At 41.8% G+C, this 15,379-nt stretch overlaps 1 protein-coding gene across 1 annotated transcript; it reads right to left on the reverse strand.

Moving 5' to 3' along the window:
- Positions 1 to 1,057: 1,057 nt before the first annotated feature.
- Positions 1,058 to 14,980, reverse strand: LOC306701233 (uncharacterized protein; the record flags this gene model as incomplete). The annotated part of the gene is made up of 25 exons (XM_079166491.1): positions 1,058 to 1,161; positions 1,777 to 1,880; positions 2,024 to 2,189; positions 2,309 to 2,439; positions 2,523 to 2,721; positions 3,156 to 3,317; positions 3,477 to 3,602; positions 3,732 to 3,880; positions 4,019 to 4,146; positions 4,286 to 4,402; positions 4,604 to 4,746; positions 7,387 to 7,497; positions 8,193 to 8,354; positions 9,110 to 9,235; positions 9,345 to 9,493; positions 9,655 to 9,905; positions 11,517 to 11,593; positions 12,060 to 12,163; positions 12,808 to 12,964; positions 13,064 to 13,197; positions 13,434 to 13,605; positions 13,729 to 13,866; positions 13,976 to 14,101; positions 14,242 to 14,390; positions 14,832 to 14,980. 25 exons carry the CDS (start codon positions 14,978 to 14,980, stop codon positions 1,058 to 1,060), a joined length of 3,534 nt encoding a protein of 1,177 aa, XP_079022617.1.
- Between the last annotated feature and the right edge of the window lie 399 nt (positions 14,981 to 15,379).

The raw sequence follows: 15,379 nt of genomic DNA on the forward strand, positions 1-15,379 counted from the left end.
ATGCTTGTGAGAAGTGTGCCTCTTCCCCAGTACAATGGAGATGAATGTCATATACTATGTGGTGCTAACATAATTTGAAAATTGAATTTTTCTTTTTTTTCCAGAGACAATGTCCTGGTCTGTCTCTGTGGACATTTTTCATTGGAACTGCTTCTACTGGGGGAATAGTCCAAATAACAAATGTTGACTGGAAAGCGATGTTGCCGTTCATTGAAGATGACACAAATAAGAGCCCATTCATTATATCGGAGTGGAAGCAGAAAGTTCACTGACAAATATCTCAAACCTTATATATTTTGGTGAACCAGCCCTTTAAAGCTCCCGTATTATGATGATATCACCTGCACTTAATCACCTCCTTGGTTTGTTTTGTGCCTTAACTAGCATCTCAACACTAAACTATAAAATCCTTAATTTATCCGTGTTCATGAAAACAGTAGTGACTCAGCTCTCTTTCTAAATTGGGATCTCCTCTCATGTGGCCAGAATTGCACTGAACAAGCCCTGTGGTCCTAATTCTAAAATTGCAGCATACAGACAAAATACTGGATTATTTCACAACATAACAGTTGGGACATGATCAAGAAGAACTATTGGCTTAAGTTGTTTGCTAATTTTGTATCCAAATATATGCAAGCTGGGCCCTGTTATGGCAATTTGTGCAGAGGAGCTCTTTATTTGTAACCCTTGGATGTGTGCAAAGGGTAACTTTAAACCCCTTTAGTTTAGATTCAAAGTTGTGCAATTTAGCTTAAACATCTCCAAACACATACGTTCACTATTGGTGCATATTTTTGCAATTTCCCCATGGAAAAATATGAACATTTTGAAGCAGGTCAAGGATTATTTACAGAATTGATTGAATGGTTATCTTTGACCTTTGACCTTTGACTTGGTTTGATCCTGTTATTTGCCATGCGCCAACAGTAGTTAGACCGTCTCTGAAAAACTGTTATCCCACATCATAACAACAGATAATACTCTCATTCATTTGATTTTCTTTCAACTGCAGTCATATCTTGTACAGAGACTGTTGAGTAGTTGTGTCTGTGAGTTCTCAGTAGCAGTTGAGCCAGCCGTAGTTGAGCAGTACACGGATCACTCTCCTGTACTGCAGGTAGTATTCACTCTGTCTGGGGCCATCTGAGAAGTACAGGTATCCTGTGGGAGGGAAGATTCAATTAATATGCAAGTATTGATGTTATTATGGTAAACATGTTCGCAAACAGCTACCTATTAACACATCCAGTAGATAAAGAGTAACTTTAGCATTCATTTAGAGCCAAGTTTCCAGCAATTGTAAGTCCATTATTCACCCTCATCATATATTTTAACTTTAAACTTTGTTTTGGTCTCCATCAACTCCTAAAATATCTACGTTTGGAAATACTCCGTGGGTTAGTCACTGCGAAACTTTTCACATGACACATTTTTGATTTGATCAGTTGTTAAAGGAATAATTTGATGCCCATCCAAGGAATAATCTACCATGTAACTCCCTTATGACTTGGACAGAACCAGGCTAGCTGTTTCCCCCTGCTTCCAGTCTTTACGCTAGGCTAAGCTAACCTCCTGGCTGTAGCTTCATATCTAATGGACAAACATCATTTTTGACACATGAGAGTGGTAATAATCTTCTCGTCTAACTCTCGGCAGGAAAGCAAATAAGCGAAACAGTCAAACTATTCTCTTAATATAAGAATACTGATTATGATGATGATCGTTTTCCGTTTTGTGAAATGGGGTGAATGAGTTACGTGCACGACATTTTCTCACCATAATTCTCAAAGGCTGCATCCACTTTGGAGCCGATGCCAGGGAAATCCTGAGTGATGAATCGTGGATATCCAAAGTCCATTTGGTTTCTGCCCTCATCATAGCTGCGAGAGAGAAAAGAGAGAAAAATATGCTTTGAAGGTATGTAGCTGGACCCAATAAATACCTCAATGGTCGGTGTTTGTATTCATTTTATCCTCAAAAGACCAGCGGACACGTGCCAAAAAGACTTGATCATGACGCTCACCTCCAATACTGGTTGTTCACAAAAATGAGTGTTTTTCTGGTGGTTGGCACATAGACGGCTGCGTCCACCTTACTGACTGAAGAGGGGAGGCCGAGGTTGGTGAGAGACTTTGGAAAGCCTGAAATGACTGTTTTTGCATAAGCCCTTATGCCCCAGTATTGACGACCTGTAGAGAAACATTTGGAGGTAATCATATCGTGTGGTTGCCTATGTCTTCCCAGTACTAATTAAATACTAAAGAGTGTATTCAACATTCAAACCTAACAAAACCTTTATGAACATTACCTTCAAAAAGATACACCACATCCTTGGATGGGACTTCAAAGGCAGCATCGACAGAGTTGATTTGTGACCATTTTGTGTTCACTTTCGTGAAACGGATTCCTCTGGAAGTTGAACTCTTCCTCCAATAGTATCTGGTAAGGATTTGGAAATTGAAATGTAAAAAGATGTAATTACGTATGTCCCATTCAAACAAGATAGTAATCAAAATGTATACCCGTTTTTGAAGAAGAACAGGTCTCCCTTGATGGAGGTAGCAGCGTCAAACACCAGGTCGCGGCTGCACTGCTCACCTCGTGGGTTGGGCAGAGGGTCTGGGTTCGGATCCTCTGTTGGTTCCTCTGGTTCTGGTCCAGGGTCCGGGCCAGGAGGTGGTTCAGGTTTTGGTGCCGTTGTGGGCACTGATGTACGGCTGCCTGAGAGATGGATTAGCAACATCAGAATTGACTCATCTAGAATCTTCAGTCATCATATGACAAAATGAATATCAACATAAAAACACAAAGATGCACTTTTAGAAACATGTATTTATGCTTGGGCCTTAAACCCAGGTTTAAAGTCTGACTCTCAAGCATACAAACCACAATGAATATAAAATAGTTACAGAGTAATTCCAATGCAGTTCATTCCATCCAAATGTGAAGTTGAAAATGACAAACTACAGCACAAGATATTCATGTATATGTCAGCTGTTTACTGGTTGAATAGAAGGTTTTGCGATGTTGCTCAGATAAAAAATAATTGGCTTGGCCTTAGTTTTGCAATATCCAGCTTGAAAAGTTTTAATGGAAGATTGTCTCATCCTGACATTAATGTCAAAGACCGTGCGGTATCTGATGTTTTTGCTCACCATAAAGGGCTTGAACCCCACGCTTGTCATCGTCCGGCAGCCTGTATCCGTTTGTGTTGACATATTGATAACTGGGATACATTAGTGCACGTTTGTCCCTGGAGTGATCCAGGCCCAAAGCGTGGCCAAACTCATGGGCCGCCACCAGCAGAAGATTCACACCTCAACACAGCAGATTACAATGTTAGACCAGTTTTGTATACAGTACGTTTACTTATCTAATAATGTCTGTTCTATAAGGAAGTACATTTATAAAGTATTTATATAGAGAGAGATTATACAGTGTACCTCTGTGGGAATGGCACAGATATTACACTTTACCTCTTTGGGTGAGAGTCCACCTTTCATCGTCATCAAAGTGTGTGTCCCCTCCCTGACCCAGTCCAGGAGAGTTAGCATGAGCCAAGACTCCATTCGCCCCGTCAAAAGGGTAAAAGTCCCCGTGATCTACAATAGCACAAACAATATCATGTAATCTACAGTACCAGAGTGCAATTCTTTAATTGCATTCAGAGAAAAGGATTCACATAAACATCAACAGGCTGTTTAGGCATCTCTCGTTCAATCCGGACTCACATCCACCCTTGAAGAGGATCATGATGTCCGCAGTACCGCTGTTGACCTGTTTGAAGTCCAGAGGGATGACATCGCTGTAGAGCTGGAAGGCCTGAGCAATGGTAGTATCCACCTGACTCTGGGTGAGATCTTGAGTGTACTGAGTGATCCTGTTGAAATCATATGATACAGCACGTTGTTATCATCATCATCATCATCATCATCTTTATTTATATGTTCAACCAACAAAAATACGAACTGAGTGACACCAAGTATTGACAGTAACGACACGCTCCTATACCAGCTACCTGTATGTAATCAGCCTTTTCTGCCATTTGGGTTTCCCAGCGAAGTGTCCGTATCGGCTGATGTCGGACACACCGCACCTGGGTGCCTTCATCACCTCCACAGTCTCATTATTCAACACACCCGTCACCTGATGGTCAGACGAAAAAACGGAGAACATTTTGCCATTTGCCACACGATCAATCCTTTGTCGGTTATAAGCGGTCACAATTTCTTTGATTACAATAGTGCAGACCTAGACTTCAAAAGCCTTCATTCGTGGTAATTACCTCGAGGCCAAAGAAAGCCTGCATGGTCTGTAGATCCTGGCTGAAGGAGCTCTTAACGATTCTCTGCACTGAGGAGTTTGTCACGCCAACATCAGCGTAGAACCGAGAGAGGTATCCCTGATAACAGAAGAAGATGATGATTTCATAGTTCATTTAATCTGACTATGGCAGAGCTTATTTCCTGTCTACACAGACTTCTTGCAACCTGTCTCATCTCTCTCATCACTAGTGTCTTTAAATAAACGATTTCCCCCTATAATCACCTTAGTCCGCACACTTCTTATCACTAATATTCATGGAGAATATATTCTGAATTACCTCCGCCAGGTCTTCGTCCTCTGGTGAAACTGTTGGAGCGATGGTAGGTGCTGCGTGACTAAGGGCTAAACAACCCAGCAGCACAATCCAAAAATAAGCAAGAGACATATTTAAAAAAAAAAGAAATGTCAGTCCACTCTCCTCTTATAAAGACAGCCTTGACAGGCTGAGGTGTGTATTGTTCTGATATAAGCTGAATAAGAGTAGGCAGTGTCCCTTTTAGCAAATGTTAACACTGTGGCCCTCTGGCCCTGTGCCAGAGGGGGGTGGGGGGAGTAAATAGTGGCCCCTCTGATAACACAGTGGGAGGATCTTAACTTCACTCGTGAAACATCTGTGAAGCAGTTTTTATTGTTTTCTTCTGTTGTCACCATTTCTTTTAATGAGATGCCTTCATACGCCTCTTTTCATCCCACCTCTATGATTCACCTTCTGATGCTTTTGTATATTCTGTCACATGCGCACAGTGCACTCAACTAGACAAGAGTAATGTACAGTATACAGTAATACGAGAGCCAAAGTCAAGCGCTGAGCTGCAAACAAGCATCCCAATTAAATGACACTGATTTGCTTCGTTCATCCTTCTTAAATTCTGGTGTTTGGTGGAAAAACAGGAACTCACGCCCACAATCTGTCACTCATCCAGAAAAATAATTTGCCAACATGTAGTTGTTTTCAGTGTTCTCTTGTACTTTCTGAAAACATTTGATTTACATGGACCATAGTCCAGTTTGGTGGGTAAACATGAGCGAGTGCATTTAACTCACGTCCCATGACTTTCTTTCAGGGCACTGAGGTCCACTGGTGGAGGCTGGAACTACCTCTCACTGCCATTTGGGGACGCCGATGTTGTTAAAGTCACATTGCACAGACTTCAACATCACAGGGACACTTCAGCTCATGTTACAACTGACAGAAACTGCTCGTTTGCACCTTCCTGACTACTTATACACGTATGTTTTGTCAAGTAAAACAATCCAATCCAAAAGAAAGATGGGTTCATGTGGCTTTATACTTGTTCTTTTTTACATTTCAGAGTGAAATATTGCACGTTTTACACGACTACATGTATTTGGCAGCTGTAATTAATGGTTTACTTTGCAGATTAAAATGTTCAGAATCTATGATGAGCATCTAAAGAAATCACGACCAGCAACAGGATTGAAATGCTGCTCACATGCTAATGCGTCTTAGAAAATAATAATATTACATAAAATAATGTAACACGGAGAGAGGCCATTTTATATTCTGCATACTGAGCACTTTTATTCTTAGAGTACATCTTGTTAATAATACCTGTACATGTTTTACTCGAGTGGAATTTTGAATGCAAGACTTTAACTCTTAGTGGAGTATTTTTACATTGTAGCTAAATAATCTTCCACCACTGCATTGAAGATGAAAGATGAAACAACTGTGCTGTACAAAAGCATCTGAGCTCTATGGACAAAAATGACATTTTACTGTCCATAAGACACATGCTGTTCATTCATATTCAGATTTACAACATACTCAAAGTTACGTCTACACTAACATTAGGAGGTTATTAAATTGAACTCAGTATTGAATGTGAGGTCCACAATATTTGTAAAGAAATGATACACTTTGCGTTTAATATTCACATTATAAGTTCTCAGGACTTTACATCCTTTTATATAAGAAGATGTATACATGTTGTACCCGAGAGGGCGATCAGAGATGTAATTGACATACAGGTACACACATGCCCCACAAATCTAAACCGTAACAATTCAGTCAAATACATGATGTTACCTACTTATTATCTCAGTTTTACAGCTATTGCAGTTCAAGGAGGTTTTCCCAGAAACTTGCCCACCACTGCGTTGACTGTATCAACATCCTAGCCACGAATTTGCTGAAATAATATTCACCACTCGGTTTTGTCTGAAGTCGTACTGGTAGGATTTTGTCCCGCTGAAGAGGAAGATGCTACCTGTCAACAGAACATCATACAAAACGTGTGTTATCACCTGGTGTTGTTTCAAAGCAAATGAGCTGAAACAAGAACAAAAACGTTTAGCTGTAAACACAGGATTCCTACTTGACCAACACATTGTTCCAAAACTGAGTCAAATGACGTTTTCAGTTTAAAAGTGTGTCCAGTGCGGTACGCCTACCCGTCTACCACCTAAACACGGTAAAAACAAGAAATTACTACTTCTATTTCAGTTGTGCTCTATTTGGATCCTGCTGCTGAGGTCTATATTATACAAAGTTCATGGCCGAAAAGTGTGACAGTTGTTCTCTTTTTGTTTACCATCTAACTTAAAGGCAGCGTCGACCCTTCTCGGTATTCCAGGCCAGTCTGTTTGGATGAGTCTGGGGAAGCCGGGCTCCATCCTTCTCCTGCGCTCATCATACCTGAGATTGGATTATTAGTATTAATACATTGATTATTCGTGTCTTTTTCAGTGCAGGAATGTTAGTATATATGTTCATGCATGAATGTTGTTCATCCAGCTACATTTTTAAATAATGTTTGTTGATTACCATGTCTGCTGTTAAGCTATAATGTAGACTTCCTTTTGGTCTGGCAGGTAATTTAATAGTCATACAAACTGATTTACTGCCTTTGAATGGGTGCTATAGGTGCAGTGTAGATATGGATAATGTATTTATTCATTCATTTTGATGGGTACGTTTTTCTTTTCATGTAAAATATCAAAACAGAAAATCATTTTCAAATGTGAAGCAAGTTGGCAACAGAACAAGTCACCTGTAATAAACCTCTCCTGTGAAGAAGACTGTCTTCCCAGATTCACCGATATGCACGGCAGCGTCAACCTGCCGGACTTGGGCGGAGAAGCCGTACTCGTAGATGGAGCCAGCATGACTTTTCATCTTAAGCTCTCGAACCACCCAGTACTTATGACCTGGAAAAACACAGCCGTGTCACTGCATTTTGGGACACTATGAAAAACAGCAACATACCACAAGCGCAGCCAAACTCAATTAGCCTCTTGCATGGACTGCAACACTTAAGTTGCACAAGGCTGTAATTTGGTGGCATTTTGTGTGTCCCCCCCCCTCCTTCCCCACTGGAAATCCAGCAATGTCATTCTGACAAACCCTAAGTGATGCTTTGCAGACTGTCCATTACTCTACCAGTGAATATGTACGCCACGCCTTTGGCAGGGATGTCATAAGCGGCATCCACGTGAGAGCTGATGCTGGGTAGATATGTGCTGCTGTGGCTCTCTCTCAGGCGATTCCAATAAGTTGTCTGCGTTGTCCTCATCCACATGTACCTGGGGTGAAACAATAGGCAGACTCAGTTGCATCTTTGAAGGTCTGTTGCAATCATAATACAAAACATATTTGACATATTATGTACCTGTTCTTAAAGAAAACTATCTCGTTTTGGATCATAACTGCTGCATCAAAAGAAAGGTTGGGGTCACACTTTTTGGGAGCTGGTTGTGTTTCCACTTTTCTTGTTTCTTTTCCTAAGAAACGTTGGAACAGAATGCATTAAATATGGCATCGCACATAGCGGTGCACTCCTCTCTGATTGTTTTATTTCCATTTTGCGCAAACAGTCACTGCGCACTTTTAATTTGCTCCTCACCATACAGTGTTTGGATCCCAAGCACATCATCGTTGGATAGAGAGTACTGCGTGCTGCTTGTATACCTGTAGTTGGGGTACATGATGGCAGAGGGGTCTTTTGAGTGGGCCAAACCCAGTGAGTGGCCGAGCTCATGAGCTGCAACAGCGAACAGGCTGTAACCTGAAACACAGCAACAGACAAGTCCTGTTAGCGCATTTGGCTGGTAAATCCTCACAGAATTATGCTGAAAACGTGTTCTTCTTCATCACAGTATGAGGAAGAACCACAGAGTGCTTCTATCAGCTTTGGTAGCTGTGGGGCACAATGAGGTTAAAAAATGTCCTCGTTGTTGTTGCTTTGTGTTACGTTTCCAATAGTGAAAATGACATCCCAACATATGAGTGCAGAGGATGTTATGGACAAGGATTTTTAGATTTGACAGTGTTTTAGCTGACTCAGATGTTCAGCCGTATATGACCAGCGGAGGCACCTCAAGACTCTGAGCTGCCGAGAGCAAATTCAAACTTGCCCACCGATTTCAACAGAAACTGAATCAGTCTGCTGTAATTAATGTCAGTGTCAATGTTTGGTGGGTTTATTTTGTTTATTTGTCAGACACAGCTTGCGTGTACTGCACCCTGGTACATGTAAGCACAACCGGCCTGGCTCCGCAGCAGGAGAGATCCGCTTTCTCCGTCAATATAGCGCAACATGCAAGATCAGCAGTGATAGGACATCAACATAAAAGGTAGAGAATTTCCCCTTTAAGTAGAAGTACAAATACTAACATGTAAAAAGAAGTAAAAGGCTTGCAATCAAAGTGTTGTCAGCAAAATGTCAAAAGGAAAAATGTGCTTCCATGCGACGGAAGCTAAGATATAGACCAACGGTAGATGTGGAATTATAGTAATCTTTTGTGTTTCATCCTGACAAACCTTGCCTCCCCCCGGTCCATGTTTCATCCTCATCAAAGTGCACGTCTCCTCCTAACCCCTCTCCTGGCTGAAAGGCGTGAGCCAGCACCCCCCGGGGTCCATCAAAGGGAAAGAAATCTCCATGAGCTGCAACAGAAAAGACACTTCTTGACGCTATGATTTAGAGAGGACTCTTTCTTTGTGTATTATTATTAACAATGAATAGTAATTCTTGAGAAGGGATTTTCAGATTTACTTCTGCGGGCAAAGGAGAAGACTATATCAGCTTTGCCATGGTTGACTTTGATGAACCTCAGCGGTGCAGCATCACTCCACATCTTCAGGGCTGAACGAAAGGACTTCTCCACGTCCACTCTCTTCATGTCCGGAGTGTATTTGGCTATCCTGCCGGGCCAAAGACGGACGCACAAACGTGAGACAGTAGGAACAACGAGTTCCACAGCTGCAGCAGCTCCCGTAACATATCATCTGTTGTCTAAATTAAATCTACAAGAAAATACTCATTTTACAAGATTACAGTAATCATTAGAAACAAAACATCTCACATGTACGTGATGGTGTGGTTCTTCCATTTAGGCTTTTTGGGGTAAAAGCTGAAGTTTTCCACATCTGGAACACCACACCTGGGCTCCCTCATCACATCCAGGGTGGTAGAGTCCAGACCACCGGTCTCTCTCAGACCAAAGAAGGTTTGCATTTCTCTGATCTTCTCCTCCATAGTTGACGACGTGGACCTGATCCTTCTCCCCGACACGCTGCCTCCGGGGCTCAGGTTGTAAAACCTCCTGAGGTAGCCCTGTTGTTGAGAGGAGTTCAGATCTGGAGGATCAGGTCTCAAAGGTGTTTCCTCTAGTCTAGTTACAGTATCAGGATATGATGTAGTCTATGTTTGAAGTGAGGTTAATGGCAAAGACAAAGACAAACGAGATTAACAAGGGATTGCTAATTATCAATTCAGAGAATTTCCCCCTAAATTACAACTACTAAATTGTGTTGACATCAGAGGACAGTCTTCAGTCATGTTATTTATTCTAATTTGGTGATTCATTTCATGAAATACACAGATGAGGTGAATTCAGGTAAAGGTAAGGAGTATCCTTCATTGACCCTATTTAGTGTACAGTTAAGTATGTCAATTGAAAGAGGGAGATGAGTGGTTTTGACATAATTGAGAAGTGCATTCGCAGAAGGAGCTGCAATTTAGAACCGATACCCCGTATTTAGTTTGTCTCTGTCCATCTGGTCACATTGAGATACAGCCAAATTATATATATTAGTGCGTGTTGTGGTTCCATGTGGGTAAAACCACTATGTGCAATATAATTCATTGACAGTTGACCAATTACCTCTCTCACAATCACAAAGTCTTTTCAGGTCAAAAATAAGCATTTAAAAAAAAGAAAGATTATTGGTACATTTGGTTCAATAGTGGCACATTAGGAAATAGAAATAGATGCACACATTGTAATGTAAGTACAAACTCCGGCATTAAGTTGTAGCTACCACTCTAATATATTACCGTTTTAAATAAATGCACAGTAACAAAACATTTTTTGGCTGCAGTTTGTACAATTGTCTGCACAACCAAAGTCACGTTCATAATCATGTAAGTAAATATGCATTAGCGGAAACATTTCAAACGGGATATCTTTGTCTAAAATAAACTATAAAGACAGTCGCCCACCAACAAACCTCAGCCAGCTCCACATCCTCAGGCCTCGGCCTCGGCCGCTGATCCTGATCGACGGGTAGAGTCCACAAGACGTCTGCTAACACCAGAGAGCCCAAAACAGGTATCCACAGCCAGAGCAACTCCATGTTTTAAATGCACATTCCACCAGGCTTCACTTTTTTTATAAGGGAGTATTCTCGGGGGCTGTTGGGCAATCACATGGCACTAAAGCACAGAATCATGGTAGTTACAGCTGGGTCTACCTGCCCCAAGGTTTTGCGGTTAAAAACCTCCCGATGAAACGTCTCCATAAAACGTCTAGGCTTTCTGTCTGTTATGGGGAAAGACGAGGGTGTGCAGTGTGTTTTATGGTACAGAAACCATAAGCTGAAAGTGCTATTTGTGAATTCTGGAACATTCTACTCGCAAGTCAAAACCTGCAGGCATTAGTGAGGCAAACACTCATCATTTCTTTATGTGTTCAACACTGTGATGTACAGATTAGATAAAAAAGATTTGAACTATAACCACGAGAGCTGATGCTGGTAGCATGTGGGATGCATATACAAACCACACACATGCATTATCAGGTTTGAATAGTAATTGTTTTATTTTGACAAACATTGGCTGATAAATAAAACTCCACTCATTTTACTTTTCGTAATTTAATGGAATCAAGGCTTTCATGCATGTTCATGGATTCACAATATTTCAACATCCGAGCCAGGAATTTGCCTTCTCAACTCCGACAACGTGTTTCTGGCTGTAGTCGTATTGGTAGACTTGTGGTCCGACAAAGAAGTAGATAAAACCTGAGATGAGGGAGAACAAAAAAATATCAAATGTTCAAACGATGATGAGCGTCTTTCTGAATTTAAGTATCCACGTTTGCTCACAGCTGAAATGGCAGTATATCAAATGAAGGCCTTTGAGTGGTAAAGTGGGTAAATTATACAGTTTAAATCATAGAGGGGATCCACGTGCTCTGTAAAAACTTCACTACACTCAGCTGCCGTTGCATGTAAATAAGCATTCCTGTGCTACTAATAACAATACAACTCGCAAAAGCCCCCTCAGGCTACAGACAGAAGTATACTACCTCCCAACCCGAGACAAGGTTACTGCTCTGTCAAATAAGGACAGCACGTGTTTGTCGACTGTATTTATGCGGTTTGTTGAGGAACATTTTTAGATTTGAGTAACATTCAAGTGAACAAACAACTTAACTTACATTTCAAACATACATTAAAGTGGGCGATAATAATTACGCCGGCTCACCCTCTTTATGAACGGCGGCGTTAATTGTTGTGTTGACTCCAGGAAAGTCCTCGCTGATGTACTTTGGGTAACCAAAATCCATGACCCTTCGGTTTTCGTTGTAACTGGAAAAGACGCGATACAAACAATGTCCGTCAGAAGTCGTGACTCATGATCCTCTGTTCCTCTTTCAAAGCTCAGACAAAACATTTGTTCTTGGCTGCTACTCATGAAAATCCAATGTGTGCCCTTTGCTCTCTGTGTGAGGTCCAAATGACGAATTAAACATTTTAGATCAGATCTGAGTCAACATTTTTAATGTGCAAGTCCCTACCTAGCGGTGCTTTGTCATTGGCCTCGGTTATGCCACAACACTTCCATTTAGTATAATACGATTTTCAAAAAAGTAGCTAATTTAAGCATAAAGAAAGTTCAATTCAATCAGTCTGTAGCGCACGCATACATGACTTTGTTATGTGGCTTTGGCTAATGCACAATGTTGGATAATTGCCGAAAAAAAGAATGCAAAATGCTCTATAGGTAAGTGCATGCAAAGAAAAGTGGTCCTTTAATAAGGGAGTGCAAATGCTATCGTGGCTGATTTCAACTTGAGTCACCAGCTGCATGCGGGGGGTGCTGCACCGCACGCAGCTGGTGCCCCGAGTCCACCACTGGGTCACAAGTTTATAAGACTGGAACATTGCCAGAACTGATATATATAACAAAAGTAAAGACATTTTAAACTATTGTATTCATGTTGTTGCCTTACCTCCAGTAAATATCATGCATAAAGAAAAGGGTGCGTCCTGTTTTCACTATGTGCACTGCTGCGTCAACGTCCTGGACCCAGGCTGGAAATCCAAAGTGGCTGAGTGCTCGAGGCTTTCCCTTCACAAGAGAGCCTTTCACTGTCCAGAACATAGACTCTGTCGACACAAATAAATCCAATTCAGTGAGAGTTTTCTTTTCATAAATGAGAGGTGAAATTATTTACTTTCAGGTACTGAATTATTGAAAACTGTTACCATGAATGAGGTAAGCGGTGGATCTGCGGGGCACCCAGAAGGCCGCATCGATGCTGGTTTCAATCTTGGGCATAAAGTTGGTGATGGGACCTTCTTTGATTTCATAATGCTCATTATGTTTAATCCAGAGGTATCTTGTGGGAAAAACATTGTCGCTTAAGTCGAAAAACATTAAAGGGTAACTTCGTTTTTTTGTCAACCTCGACCTTATCGTCTAATCGGGACAACATTTTAAAAGAATTGGTGCAGTATTGAAAGAGTGCTAAACAGGCTGTAATGTGATTGCTCGGGGGCAACTGCTTGACCAACATTTTCCATGAACTAAACATATAGTTGTGAATAAAGAAAGGAAGAACAATCATCAACACACCTTTCTCTGAAAAAGAAGGTGGCATCCCCAAGAGTGACCACCGCGTCAAAGGTCAGGTCTGAAGCACATTTGTTCTGCATGAGTTGAGGGAACGGAGATCCTGACTGCCGGGGGTTTTGCTGAGCGCTCCAGCCGAACCTCGAAAAGTAATGAGGACGACCTCTTACTGGACCTATAACACACATCCACTTGAATTAACACTCAGGATTTAAAAAAAATGTAACTAAACTTCATCAATGTTACTGTACTTCAAGTAGAATAAATGTATAGTTGTAAATAGATAGAGCTTGCTTACTGTAAAGTGCGTTGATATTTGCTACATCTTCTCTGGATAATAGGTTGGCTGAACGGGAGGGTTTGTAGGTCGGGTACATCAGTGACTCTGGGTTTCTGGAGTGCTTCAGGCCCAACGCATGGCCGAATTCATGTGCAGCTACAACAAACAGATTAAAACCTGCAATAGCACAAAGAAAGTGCATCCAAATAAATAAGTGATGTTCTTCAGTATCATGGTGGAGTGACAGCGTTATCCAGTTCAGCACCTGTTTTTCCTGCTGTCCAGTGCTCATCGTCGTCAAAGTGCGCGTCCCCTCCAACGCCCAGCCCTGGACCGAAAGCGTGAGCCAGTGTGCCTCTGGGTCCGTCAAACGGATACAAGTCACCATGCGCTTAGCGACACAATCCAGGCCGAACATGAAACAGAAACCCACAGAGAACACAATTTTCTTTCAAGCCAAAAGAAAATGCTCAATGCACTTCCAAATGTCACCTACACCTGCCCTGTGTGAAGCAGAGAAGACAAACCCACCAGAGGTCACAAACTCCACCATGATGTCAGCGTTGCGGGTGTGCGACCTGACGAACGTCAGACTGCTGGCTCGGGCCCAAACGCTGAAAGCTGACTCAACCAGAAAGTCCACGGTGTTGCGAGGCAAATCTCTGGTGTACCTGCCAATGCTGCAACGGCAATGAGTACACGTCAAGACACAAGTGTTCCCTAAATGTAAATCAAAGAATAAATTAAATGGTTGCACAGACTTTGCTGCCTGTCGTAGTTTCTCTCTAATTATGCATCTTTTCTGTACGTGATCCAGCAGACGTGCCTCAGACAGGAATAACAAAGACATGGATCAGGACGTTCCAGACAGTGTTACATAAGTTCAAGCATGTATGGTCAACTTGGCACTATAACAAGCCCATAATAACGCTCAAAGGCAGGGTTTGCATTTCTTGGACAACCAGACTGTTATATTTTCGGCAAGTTCAGCCTGGGTCAGACAAGTCTACATTATTCAATTACAGACATATCTTTCAGACTGTAATTCTACTCCACTTTAACAGCAATAAACAAGCGATAGCATCTTGACCACTAAACATCATTAAAGACCACATAGATACCTGTAGGTGATGACATTCTTGTTCCACCGCATCCCCTGGATGTGGCTGTACTCCTCCACATCTGGAACGCCACATCGAGGGCTGCTCATCGTCTCCAGTGTGTTTGAGTCCAGCACGCCTGTCGCATTGAGACCAAAGAACACCTGCATGTCCTTCACCTTGGAGGTGAAGGAGGGCCCGCTCCGCTTCATGCGCCCCATAGGCTCCTCTTGCAGGTTGTAGTACTGTTGGAGGTATTCCTGCGAGTAGATTCGAGCTCCAGATCAGACATCATGTTGCACTGAAGAGCCAGGTAAATCAACTGGTCCTGCACAACTCAATGAATGCCGAGGTGGAAGGTATTCCCTCTGTGGATCCTTTTTTTTTCCGCATTCATGCATTAAAGTAGACTAAACATTACCGTCATGCTTTGTAGCATCCATCACATTGCATATTACGTTCATTCATAACATCTACTATGAATCTGCACCTTTGCGGGATCAGATTTACAGCATCAAATGTCCTTTAAAACGTCTCTAATTACAACTAAAATCCTTCACAACAATAAA

Source organism: Pholis gunnellus, assembly GCF_910591455.1.
Source record: "Pholis gunnellus genome assembly, chromosome: 9".
Taxonomy (NCBI): Eukaryota; Metazoa; Chordata; class Actinopteri; order Perciformes; family Pholidae; genus Pholis; species Pholis gunnellus.